Source organism: Lytechinus pictus, chromosome 19, assembly GCF_037042905.1.
Source record: "Lytechinus pictus isolate F3 Inbred chromosome 19, Lp3.0, whole genome shotgun sequence".
NCBI lineage: Eukaryota > Metazoa > Echinodermata > Echinoidea > Temnopleuroida > Toxopneustidae > Lytechinus > Lytechinus pictus.
In genome coordinates this window covers 9,702,302-9,716,286 of record NC_087263.1, presented here as the reverse complement: position 1 = coordinate 9,716,286, position 13,985 = coordinate 9,702,302, and the positions used below count along the sequence as shown (strand labels likewise).

The window sequence follows — 13,985 nt, the reverse complement described above, 5'->3', positions numbered from 1 at the left end:
ATCTATTTCACTTGCCCCAAAAAATCCATTGAACATTTTTTTTTACCTCTTCAAAAGAAAGTTATGCGATTTTATAAACAATTGACATTTTTCTCTCTTTTTGACATGAACAGATCTACCTTCCATGACCAAAATTAGGGTCAATATCATATCGACCCTAATTTCAGTCATTCTACTGTGAGAATCTAGCTTACCCAATTCGGGCAAGTAGTTTTGGTCTTTATTTCAAAACACTTGTCCAACTGTAACTTTTACTTGCCCAGGGCAATCGGGAGAATGCTTATGTAGCACCCTGAAGGCTTTTTTTAATGTTTTTTAATCCACATTTCATGTTCTACTCACCTTACACACACATTCTGAACAATGATCCTCATCTAAAAACCACCTCTCCTTGTGTGAATAAACCATTCCTGTATCTGTGACGCACGTCGAAGGCGATGCGACCTTTGGCCCCGAGGTCATGAGGTCGCATTCACTGTGTGGTTGACAGCGAGGGCAGCATTCATCCACGGGAGTATAGGTGTTCGGACAGTTCAATGTCTCACATTGTACAGGCTTGCATTTGATGCTTCCTTCCTGTTTTCCATAGAAATGGGAGTAAAAAAAAGATGTAATAGTTATTTTTACCATTTCAAAAATGTTTTCGAGATCATATCTGTCATCAACATCACTATTTTCATCAATATCATAGTCAAAATTATCACAGTTATCTTTAGCCTCGTCACAACCTTCACGATATTCTTCATCCACATCATTGTTATAATCATCATCACCACAATCAACATTATCATCATCACTATCACCATCATTAACATTATCATCATCATTATCACCACCACCATCATCATTATCATCATCACCACCTGCACCACCATCATCATTATCATCATCACCATCATCAGCAGTATTACGATCATCATCACCAACATCATCATCATTATAATCATCATAACCAACATCACCATCGCCATTATCATAGTCACTAATTAGCATAATCTTCATCTTTACAATCAACACCACCGCCGTTATCGTCATCATATTATCAACAGCAGTTTTCTCAAACATTGTCATCATTACCATCGTAGCCATCATCATGATCACTATCATCACCATCATCATTATCACTACCATCATCATCATTATCACTACCATCATCATCACTATTATCATCATCAATATCGTCATCATCACTATCATCATCACCATCACCACCATCAATATCACCATCATCATCACTACCATCATCATCACTATCATCATTATCACCATCATCAATATCATCATCATCACTATCATCACCATAATCATCATCACTATCATCATCATCATCACTATCATCATCATCATCATCATCACCACCACCATCATCACCATCATCATCATAACCACCATCATCTGCATCATCATCACCATCATCATCACTATCATCACTACCATCAATATCACCACTATCATCACCACCAAGATTCTTTCATCCACTCACCAAGCATTGACAATCTTTGCAGTCGTGGTTCCACCATTCCCGATGGTTGTAGGTGATAGCCGATGTTTGATGCAGGCACTGCTGAATCTCCGACACACACATCGGACAGCAGATCGGATCGATCTCTGGATCGCTACAATCGCAAACTTGAGGTGTGCATGTCACCACACCAACCTATAGGGAAAAAAAGGATGATCAGTGATACTTGATTACTCATCCCAGCCAAGGTAATTTCCTTCAGCAAGATATTCATCCACATTGTGTTGCACTCAACCCAGGTGAGATGAATGGGTACCTGGCAGAATTTATTCCTTGAAATGCCACCGTGCTGTAAAATGCTGCGGGGCCAAAGCCAGGGTAATAGTATCCAAGTCCTTTGGAAGCGCATAGGGACGTTATGTCATAATGTGATACGCGCTATACAAGAACTGCGTTATTACTATTATTATTACTCATATCTCCAATTTTCATGACATAGTAGACCCATTTACTTTTTTTTACTTGCAAATTTATGACGAAATTTCAGAAATTCAACCTTGGTTAAGATGTCAATGTTGATACAACAAAATGGTCAGAGCTCATTAGCCCTAGATGACCTTTGACCATGATCACGTGACCTAAAACCATTGCAAGATGATCAATGATCCCTGATTACCCTTATGTCTAAGGGCCTGATACTTTCAAGTTATGACATTTCAAATAATTAATCTTAGTTAAGATTTCAATGTTGATGACGCCACTGTCACCATTGGAAAAGCGGTGCCCATGCCTCAATTCTGCTTTGCATGCAAGACAAAAATTCCAGAAATACCATTTACCTATCTATCCATCTAAAAGTGTTGCCAATTTGAGTATTACCTGGCAAGTACAGGTCTGACAGAGACCAGTATCCCACGTAGCTCCGTTGCCCTTTTTGCCCCAATCCGTACGACATGCAGTAGAGCAGCTACTAGCAGCCGAGCATCGACACTCGTACGACCCCTCCGTGTTGATACATAGACGACTCTTATCACATGTGTTGGATGTATCGCACTCATCAATATCTGTTAAGGGTCAACGAATGATATATTTGAACATTAATTTAATGAACATTTACATAATATTAAGATTTTAGAAAAGAACGTCTCCATGCATGTGTAAAGGTGCATTTTCAATGACTGCCTCTTGCTTCTTAAAAAGGTTCTTTAACATATTATTTGAGTCTATCAAAATCTGTAATCAAACTTCAATCCATGGAGATCAATGTCCAATGGTCGATCGTCAATTTACTTTGTGACCCTATTTCTCATCTAAGATTTGACAATCAGTTTATTTAAAGATTGAAGCAAGACATAAAAAATACTACGACCAATTGGAAAAGAATCTGTGATCTATATAGAGTACCGAAGCGATGACGTCAGTTGCCATGGTGTCATGGCGGCCTGGTTCTAAACAAATGAACCCGCACGGGGGCCATTTCATAAAGTTGTTCGTAAGTTAGGAGCGACTTTAAGAACAACTGGTGATCCTTTCTTATGCGCTAAACCATCGCCAATTTATTATACCATTTACCACAAGAAAGGGTCACCAGTCATTCTTAAAGTCGCTCTTAACTTACGAACAGCTTTATGAAACGGCGCCCTGTTATGACTCTCAAAATGATGGTAACAACCAGGGACAAAACACATCACCATTTATGCAAATACAAATGTGTATAGACCATCGTGCAGCTGTGTCTCAGTTTAGAACCAGTCGGTTCGTTGTCTTTACATTGTGACATCACACTTTTGTACTTTATAGCTGTAAAGACCTGGGCACCCTTGCATAAAATTTACTCTTCTGGTAACTTTGCAATTTAATGGTAAAAATGCCAAACAGCCATTCAGAATCAAAGATTCCATGGGTTGGATGGCAAATGAACTCTGGAATCACAGACTGAAAGGAAATATGCAAGGTCTTAAGTCAGCTTTTTTGCTTGATAAACTTGCAACACCTAGAACATTAAGATAAAATTTATTGTAAGAAATCACTACACACCTGCACACGAAGCCCCGTAGTCAATATGGGCGGTGTCGCTGGCGTACCCTGAATCGCAATCACAATGGTAGCTCCCTGGGAGGTTGACACAGTGAGAGTGACCAGTACATTGGCTCTCTCCATTCGTGCATTCGTCCTTGTCTATCATGGGGGGGGGATAAGAAAAGATTATCAATGTCAGTGACATGATTTATTTGTAAGAATGAAGAAGTATTCCGTACCTGCAGTACCAAGTACCATATGATAAAATGTGGACCTTGCAAACCAGAACAATAATTGTGTCTCTAGTCTGTGGTTAATTGACACACAATGAATGTCACTGTATAAGTCAGCGCGTGGGCTACGAAGCTCTCTCAGGTGGGCCACAAGAAGCTCCAGAAATAAGATGATGAATGAAAGGAATAAGAAGAACAAGGAGAAGTGTAGCAATGAAAGAAGGAAAGAAAGAATAAAGAAGAAATGGAGAATAAAAGAAAAACAAGTGGAGCACTTCTGGCAGTCTCGCCTGCATTACGCGATTCAATATAGCAGCAGTGTTGACTCTGAATATGACTATGAAATAATTATTCACAAAACCGCCATTCATTATCAATACTACGTTTATTGACCCTAAATGATATTTGACCTTGATCATGTGAGACTTATGCGAGATGATCCATGATACTTGATTACCCCTATGTCCACATTTCATGAACTACATGTATATCAATAAACTTTCAAAGTTATGATGGCAATTCAACAAATACCCCCAAAATGGTTTAAGTTCATTGACCCTTAATAACCTTGGTCATGTGACATGAAACTCTTTTCTCTTTTAAAGTTATGCTGTCATTTCAAAAACTTAACCTTAGGTTAAGATTTTAATGTTGACGCCACTGCCGTCGGAAAAGCGGCGCCTATAGTTTCGCTCTGCTATGCAGGCGAAACAAAAATGACAATAAGGACAGTGAAAAGGAAAGAAGGCCATAAATTGGAAGTCGAATGACAAGTAGTAGAAGACGGCTACTTAACTTACCTATTTCACAAGCTTCTCCTTCATAGCCTGGAGGGCATTCACACACCGATGGTCTGATACACACTCCTCCATTCTGACAAGCTCTACCACACACCGCTGTATCAAAAATACACAATCAAGAAACATATCACTACCAGTCTAACTAAAAGTTTACTTTGAAATGTTTGATATTTGACTAAATTTTACTTTACTACTATTGGATGATTATTTCATATCTCTAACACTTGCATATGTACTATATGGTCTGATGTTGAAATATATCATGGTCCTTGGTAAGTATATAATAATAAAATTAATTTTGTTTCTGCCAAGAGGCTACATGTACTTAAGCACATACATTTTTTCCTATTAGACCAATTATTATTACTAAAACAACAAAATTACAAGTCAAAGTACATTTAAAACTTGGTGGTACACAAATTTGACTAAAAATTGATAATGGTACTGGTAGATATGTTTGTTCCATTTCAAAGAAATATACATGATGGATATTACTTCAGACATGCCATAAAATAATTTTCTCTGAACACTCACAAAAACTCCCCAGGGTATAAAAAATGCTCACAGCTTTTCTTTTCTAAAATGATATGTCTTCCACTTGGTCAGATTAAAAGGAATCCAAAGTAAAAGTATTTCAAAAAGATTTATGTTTAAGTATAAATGCAAAGATGTTGTCTATTAACTCTTTATGACTCTGACAGCCTGTTTTCCATACTAAATCAGAGGAAAAGAAAGAACTCAGTAGTCAACTGTTAAAGACTAGATTCTCATATTAAAGATAAAATAAACAGTGAACATTATCAATTAAAATAAATGAAAACATGAAAGAGACATGGGAACATTTCACAGACTAAATCCACAGACAAATGTTATAAGCTACTGAAATTCTTGCTTCTGATTGTCCGAGAGCAAATTTGTCATTGAAAATCATTGTCAAAATGCTAGGTTACTTACGGAAGCAGTATGTCCCATCTCCGTAGTATCTATGCTGACAAGTACAGGTGAAACTACCATCAGTATCAGTGCACTCAGCATTAGCATCACAGTTGTGTGTCCCAGAAGCACATTCATCAATCTCTGAATAAAGACAAGATATGATTTTCATTTCATTTAGTCTATGGGCCTTTTCACACATGAATCTTGAATCATCATTGTAATGAAAATTGCAATTTGTCTTTAGAATCATCGGCCCTTTCTCACCCTCAAAAACTGTGATTGAATTTTAATTCCGGAGCGAAGAGGGTATGTGTCCTTGGTGACTTGTCAATCAAAGCATGTTTTCTGCCTTCCATGTTTACAGGAGAGGAATTAAGCTTGTCAAAACAAATCAATGGTTTCATTGTATATCATTGATAACTGCTGGTACTTGAGACGATATCTCTTTAAATTATTCATACTTTGATATTCAAAGGAATAAAAAAAAACAGCCATGTATAAGACTCTGAAGAAGTGTATGAACATTGCCGAGTATCTATCAAAGCCCACCACCAATTGACATCACAGATAAAATAGTTTATTCTATGGATTAATAGAATTATCTTATCATTATACAAATGAGATGACCAAACATTCAACCTCAAGCTGTCAAATATCACAACCAAACAATGGCTGAACCAAGAGCTACATACAGCTGTGCACAAAAGTTAGTGAACCCCACCACAAAATGCACTCTTTCATGCTGAGTATTGAATGCAGACAACAACACTACAATGTCCGGCGAGCCAAGAGAAATAAACTTTACCTAATGTAATATTTTATCCCCTGACTTCACAATTAAATATATCTAAAACATGGCAGAATTTGAAAACTTTCAATATGTTCACTTTCTGGTGGGGTCACTAAACTTTTGAGCACCACTCTGCCAAACTTTGGCAAAAAGGAAGCAAGTGACACATCAGTCAAATTTAAGTTATTGTTGTTTCTGAAACACCCTTTGTATGTTGCACTTTCAGGCAACATTTGGGAAAGAAACTATCGTTGTATGGAAAGATATTCAAGAAAATATGCTGTTTAATTGCATTGACGCCTATGTAAATGACAAACACACACTGCTCATTTTATACAACAAATGATACTTTGTAACTTGCTTCCTTTTGCCAAAGTACGGCAGCACTGTATATGGTGGTATTCTCCATTGAAAAGATAGGTCTTTTAGGATTCAAAGATCTTGTCTTTACTATACATTGGGGCTTCCAATTTGTTCACGGATGCTGTCCTCACTTCGATGGAAATAACCCCCGTCCCAGTTGCAAACGTTTTGTTTTTTTTTCTCAAATAATTTTAGCACAGGTATTTAACTGTTGCCATGGTAACTGTAGGATAAAATATTCAAGTCCTTTTTAAAAACACTCCCAAGAAAACAAGGCCGAAATTTCTGTAAAATAAATATGAAGTAAATACTCAATGACAACGTTCATGTAATGAAGTCAAAATGAGAGTAAAAAACACCAACTTACGTCTGCACTGTGTATCTGTGACCCTTTCATAGCCGGGCTTGCAATCACATCTGTATTCGCCGGGCATGTTCACACACAGCGTACCCTCGTAGCAGTGTGGATCGGGCTGCGTCTCGCTCACGACACACTCGTTGATATCGGTGCAGTTACCGTTCACCTCTAAGTAGCCTGTAGGACACAGACATTCGTTGGATGTGGGCGTGTTCACACAAACCTTGGGAGAAACGCAGCTGTGGCCCTGGGCACAGTAATCAGTCCCTGCAACAACAAAGGTAAGAAACGTTTTAATTCCCCGTACAAATATATAAATATGTGGGCATACGCATTCACTGATGTTGGCGTGTTCACACAAACTTGGGAGACATGCAGTGGCCCTGGAAGAGTAATTGGTACCTGACTTTTCATGACTCTCATGCACCATCTTGATTTTCGTGTCAAATAATTGACTTCATGGAGGTACAGACTTACATAAAATGAAAGAAAGTACATTTGGCTGCTACTGCATAGACAACTGACTGTCATATGACATGATTTAAACCAATCGTATTATACAACATTCTTGAAAATTGTATGGTATTAGCTATAGATAGATACACTGACAATACCCACTACATCTTCCTGGCTCAGTAAACTGATCTAATGTTTAAAATGACGTATAGAACAACACACTGAATGTCACATGACCTAATTTAAACCAATCAGAGTATAGAACATTGTTGAAAGTTGTACATGTACATGTATGGTGTTGGCAAAATACCTTGACAATATTCACAGCAGCTTCCGGGCACTGTAAACCTCTCTGATACGGGACAGGATGGGGTAGGACACATGTTACTAACGCTATCCTGCCTCTGGGTACTTGTTCCACCATTCTGAAATAAGAAAATAATCATAATGATGGTTCAAGAATTAAGAAAATTTAATGTCATATAATAAAATTAGCTTTCGGGCATACAAAAAGCGAATACTATACAACATACACACTGACATACATATTATACATATGATGTAGTATAATAGCAATAATAATACCAGTAGTATACATGTAGTAGCAATAATATTAGTGATAATGATACTACATGTACTAATAATGAAAGAAAGTTACGATAATATTAATAAAAATAATATTTGTGATAATAATAAGCTTAATTTTTTCTAGTGTGTTTAATTGCTATAAATATAAAGAGAATCTCCTTCAAATCACAATAAACCTTAGAATTTAGATTATGTAAGGGGGGGAATGACTTAATTCAATAAAATCCAAATAGATAGTAAGTGTGCATACTCCCCATAATGTGCACATAAAGGAACTTTTTGCGTGAAATTAAGTGAAATTTTAAATCATAATTCCTTATTTTTTCAATTTGGTTTTGATGAAATTTTCAGCATAATACTTGACTGGACTTGCCCTTTTTATTGGGATTTTCTAAAGAAAAGAGAATCAAGGACACCGTTCTTACATGTACTACCGTCCTAAAACTAGTTTACTGGAAACTAGTTTTATGTGTAATGAGAACGGTCGAAGTGGTCTTAGAAACAATCTTCCAAACCGGTTCAGAAAACCACCTCGCGATGTAGTTTTGAAGATTGCTTTGCCTCGTTAAACTGGTTTTAGCGTAGTGAGGACACAACCGTTCTTCGGCAAGCGATCTTCGCACATTTCGAGCGCGCTACCCCACATGCCTACAAAGTGGTTTCAAATTTCCCATGAAACATGCCACCCCACTGAGAGTGTTCCCATAGCAACAAGACCGCTTCACATGAAGTGGTTTTGAAAATCACTTTCAGGTGATCAAATGGGAACGCTAGCAAAGCGATCTTCCAAACTGGTTTTCTGAACCAGTTTCCAGTAAACCAGTTTTAGAAAGTATAAAGGTGAGAAAGGTGTCAAGCTTACATTGCATTCTTTGACCGTGCAGATCTGTAGAGCACCTCTGGATGTCTTTTGCTGGAACACGTCACCATGGTGATAGGTCACTCCAGATACGGTACAGTTAGCTACGATACAAGACATATGTGAACAGGAGTTTAGTATACACAATATCTGAAATTGTGCATTTCGATTTATATTTCATCACAGTTTATATGTGAGCAGATTTACACCGTTATTTTTATGGCACCAAATCCAGCTGAATTTTTTATTTGATCTTTTCTTGAATTTTCTTATCATTTTCAAATGGCATTTACGATTATAAAGTAAAATCTGTATCTGTGGGTGGTATTCTCAAAGCTATAATTGAGTTTAATAACCCTCGGTTGGTTTTTATAGAGCACTTTTTAAATGAAGTGCATGTTGCCAATTATTTCAGGGCCCCGTCTTACAAAGAGTTGAGATTGATCCGATCAATTGTAACTATGGATGGCCAGCAACGTCAACATATAAAATGCATCTTTGTTCAAAAAATTTCTAGATATGAATGTCTATCCATAAATTCATTGATTTCTAGACAATTTGGTGTGATCTCCTTTGTTTACAAAGGACATTTTACAAATATTCTGTAGAAGAAATTATGACACTGATGGATTTCCATAGAAATACGATTGATCGGATTGATCGTAACTCTTTGTAAGACGAGGCTTTAGTTCACAGGGTATGGATTATTTCAATCCTGCAGTAAAAAATGTAAATATAACAATCATAAATATGGCATATAAAAAAGATAATGTATTAAAATGAATTTTAATTAATTCTATGAGACATCATCTTTTCCATGAATTTAAATAAGGATGAATGAAACCGAGCACTTCATACAAGTTTGAACTAACATTTTTTTTAGTCTGAACTTAAATTAATCCTTATCAAATCTGGATGTAAGCCAAATGAACTAATGAACATACCAGCAATTAGTACAAATGAAAGTATATTTATACACTGTAAATCATGGGTTTTGGATAAGGAAAATTTTTGCTTATTAAAGAGTATTTCAAAAAATGTATATTTAGAATAACGAACCTTTGCAAATTGGACAGCAGTTTCCAGGCTGGTAGATAGGATTTTTGCAATAGACAGGTGCACAGGCAACAGGTTCACAACTCACATGGCCAGACTGAAATGTAAAATAATAACATTACAGAAGCAAGGATTATATCATTTGATATTGATATTACATATCAAATATAAATAACAATAATAATAATAATAGGTGGATTTATAAAGCGTTTTTTGCCGGAGGACAAAAAGCACTGATATGATTACCCCGGCTTAAGCTGCGCTGCCTATACAGGCGCTCAAGTACTGTATTCAAGGAAATTCTTCCTACTGGGTACCCATTCACCTCACCTGGGTTGAGTGTTGCACAATGTGGGTGAATTTCTTGCTGAAGGACAACACCCCATGGCTGGGAATCGAACCCACGTCCCTCAGGTTGAAAGAAGAAAGTCGTAATCATTAGACCATGACGCCCCCACAATTAATATTATTGTTGAATTCGAGGTATTCCTTTCTTTATCAACATACAGTACCTAAAGTTCACACAAAACAGAGAGTCGGCCCACCTTTTATGTCCTGCGGAAGAATACTAGTGATTCAACAAAGCTGTCAAAAAATAAAGTTCACACACCTGGGGGGTTCAAACCCACACACGTTTAATAATCAGACAACCTTTGGCAGGAGGGATTCAGTTTTAAGGCGAGCGAGCAAGAGTGATCACTCACGACTAATCGCCTTAATCCATTTCAGGTAGAGCAATCTATTGCTCGCCTCAGCAAATTGGATTTTTTTTTTGTGACGTGAAATGATATGATAAATGCAACAATTGTATTTCCATGTGTATTGTGTAATCCCTATTCTGACATCACTATTACCTGATACCTGAATGTAGAACAAGAGTATTAGTCAATGATCGAACTGTTAGAGCCAACCTTGAAAACCTCATTCTCAGTCAAATAAGAACACACAAAGCAATAACAAACTTTGCAAGAATGACAATAAAAAGTTAAATGTTTCATATACATCTGATTGTTTGTCTCATTTATAGTTGTGGTTTGTAACTTGCGTACATACATGTACTATGTACATGTACGTTCCTCCATCCATTATGTAATCTGACAAAAAGATCCCTTTGTATGTCAAAGGAGAGCTTTTTGCAATGCTCCCCTTAAAACTTTTAGGAGAGCTTTTTATTGCTCTCCTCATAATTATAAAACTGAATCCCAGGCAGGAGTATATATAAAATCAGTATGATAATTTTGTTATCCCCTGCATCTTCCAAACTTCATCTTTACTATTTCTTTTACACCGTTAATGTATGTATGATGTCTTACATTCATGAATGTAATTTGTAATGATTGCAAATTTGATCTTTCAAATATTTTTGATGTGAATAAATTGAATCGAATCTTATGGAATATTTGATGATGATATATATTCACTAGTAACATTCAACTTGATATCTCATGAATTTTTGATGTGCATTAATTTGTGATTATTAGCCAAACAGACATTGCTTCCGAAGAAGTGCATTAAAAGACAAAGCCTGAAGCACTTACCAGGGCCCCATCTCTCAAAGAATTACAATTGACCCAACTTTATGGAAATCCATTAGTGTCATAATTTTTTCTTCAGGAAATTTGCAAAAATGTCCTTTGTTAACAAAGGAGACCACACCAAATTGTCAAGAAATCAATTGATTTATGGATATATATTCATATCTAGAAAAAAATTTGAACAAACATGCATTTTGTTGACTTTGCTGGCTTTCCATACATTTAGTTGCGATTGATCGGATCAATCACAACTCTTTGTAAGACGGGCCCCAGGTATCCTCCGTCATTCAATGACTTGACTTCTATCACAAGTAGTTCATTATCAAGTATGCTAACCTTTATTATTAGATTTTTTTAACTTTTATTACTAGAGGATTATTAACTGATGGTATCTTATTATTCTTTGCTTTCAAGATATATACAATCTTCAAATAAATTGTTTATATGTGAGGCCATAAGCGACTGCTTCGAATTTTTGCAATCATTACATGTACATGTATGTTTTTTAAAAATTTCCCTGAGCACTTTATCATTGCTACCGTAATCATTATCATTTTCGCTTTATATCATTTTATAATTCTTATTACTACCATTTTCATCATTATAATATAACCATCAATATAATTGCATTACTATTATTATCAACACTATCAATATTAACAAAATACTATTAACAATCTGAACTACTATTCAATTCAATGTATTCAAAGTTACTGAAGTACATGAAAACAAGGTCAATGATAAAAGGTCAAAGATGTTTGTCAAATCTGTGCAATTTGATATTTTGAGTTTCTGGAAACGCGGCTTTGTTTTTAAGAGCAAGGTGACATATAAATGTCATCTCGCCTCAAGATCTATGATTCTATTCCCCGAGAGTAATTTAAATGAATTAAACTTTTCTCTCCTACTTCTCTCCCTCAAAAAAGGCAGTGTAAACAATAAATCTAATTAAATTCAGTTTGTTTGCCATTTGCCAAATGTCATCTTCATTTCTTGAACCTCTCAAAGGACTTTCAATTGTAATAAACATTATGTGGTTGATAATTTTTCTATTCGTAGTGGTAGTAGCATAATTCATAATAGAGTAATCAAATTATCAATGTGAATTATTCATACTAAAATCATAGCTGCATTTTCGTTCAAGGACATTCTGACATATACAAGAGTTGTGATTGATCAACTTATGTCGAAATTCTGGGAAACCAGTCATACAGTGTACCATTACACAAATGTACAATGTAGGATGGGAGAACTGGGGGCCGTTTCATGAAAGTTGTCAGCACCGACAAGATGTCTTTCTCCGACAGTTACCATAGTAACAGTCAGAGGCAAGTGCCTTTCAGCCAATCAAACCCTGGGATTTCACTGAAGTTGTCAGCACTGACAATTTAGTCTTTGAAATACTACTACTAATAATTTTATATTAAAGAAGAAGGAGAAGGAGAAGAAGAACAACAACAACAATAACTTCCTAAAGACACATACTTGTATACAAATACATGTAGTCTCTCTGTATGTGGATTTTTTTTCTTTCGTAAGGGGAATACAAAAACTAGGTAATTATTTATGAAATAAAACAACGGTGCATTTTTAACCATGGGTTTGTGCCTTCTGATGAGCCCACACTGTACATGTACATGTACTTATTGAGCTGGATACCGTATCAATTGGAAACACAAAAAATGCATAAAAACAGGAAGAGATTGATCCCTGAAAATGATCATGAAAAACGTAAAGTTGGTTGACTCACCTCGCATGTGCATTGTTGACAATCTTCAGTCCACTGCGAATTGTGTTGGACAGTTTCACCGTTGACCTGACAGTCTTTAACGCATGAACATGATTCTAACTCTTCAATCCGCGCTTCGGCAACTTGAAACTGAAAATAAAAAACATTATTTTTTTAAATAGTTTCACAGCATGACTGTGACACAGAAATGCAAGACATGAAATGAGCAGAAAAAAATTCTCAAAACCTTTTTCGTTGTTTTTAAATAAAAACGAACCATCAAAGAACTGTACATGTATATCAAATTAATTCAAGGGTTATGCACCCCCCCCCCCCCTGGAAAAGAAAAAAAAAACAATCAATACATGCACATGTACAGTACATGGAGTAAAGTTCTAGATTAAAGTACCATAAACAGGTATCTAAGACATGAAATCTTAGTGTGCGAGTTACTGGAAACAGCCAAGATATGCCTGATATCGTGGAAAATTGTGAGAAATTAAGCAGGAGGGGGGTAGGGGCTCCACAACAAAAATAAAGAACAAATTGGTATTTAAAAAAAACACACATGTATGGAAGAATACTCATTTCTGGCAGCTATCTATTTCCTGACCAGTACCAGTAAATATTGATTCATTAGCCACTGATATATCCTGGAAGTTTTCCTAAAATTTTGAAGGTCACCATTGAAAAGTACAAAGCATTCAGTATAAACAGCTGGGAATCCCATCAAACAGCTGACTGGCCTACTCTTTCATGAAACAAATCTATGAATCACGGAGCTTTATAGATAGAATTCTA

The 13,985-nt window shown here is 36.1% G+C and overlaps 1 protein-coding gene across 1 annotated transcript in view; it reads right to left on the bottom strand.

Annotated features, from left to right (window-relative positions):
• Positions 1–13,985, bottom strand: part of LOC129282703 (protein kinase C-binding protein NELL2-like) — a 32,579-nt gene that overhangs the window by 4,557 nt on the left and 14,037 nt on the right. The window contains exons 5-15 of the mRNA XM_064113906.1: positions 13,206–13,334; positions 9,924–10,017; positions 8,868–8,968; positions 7,728–7,842; positions 6,971–7,228; positions 5,469–5,591; positions 4,515–4,610; positions 3,500–3,640; positions 2,342–2,526; positions 1,484–1,657; positions 343–576 (exon numbers count right to left, since the gene is read on the bottom strand). Coding sequence (XP_063969976.1) covers positions 343–576; positions 1,484–1,657; positions 2,342–2,526; positions 3,500–3,640; positions 4,515–4,610; positions 5,469–5,591; positions 6,971–7,228; positions 7,728–7,842; positions 8,868–8,968; positions 9,924–10,017; positions 13,206–13,334 — 1,650 coding nt within the window. The remainder of the gene's footprint in view (positions 1–342; positions 577–1,483; positions 1,658–2,341; positions 2,527–3,499; positions 3,641–4,514; positions 4,611–5,468; positions 5,592–6,970; positions 7,229–7,727; positions 7,843–8,867; positions 8,969–9,923; positions 10,018–13,205; positions 13,335–13,985) is intronic.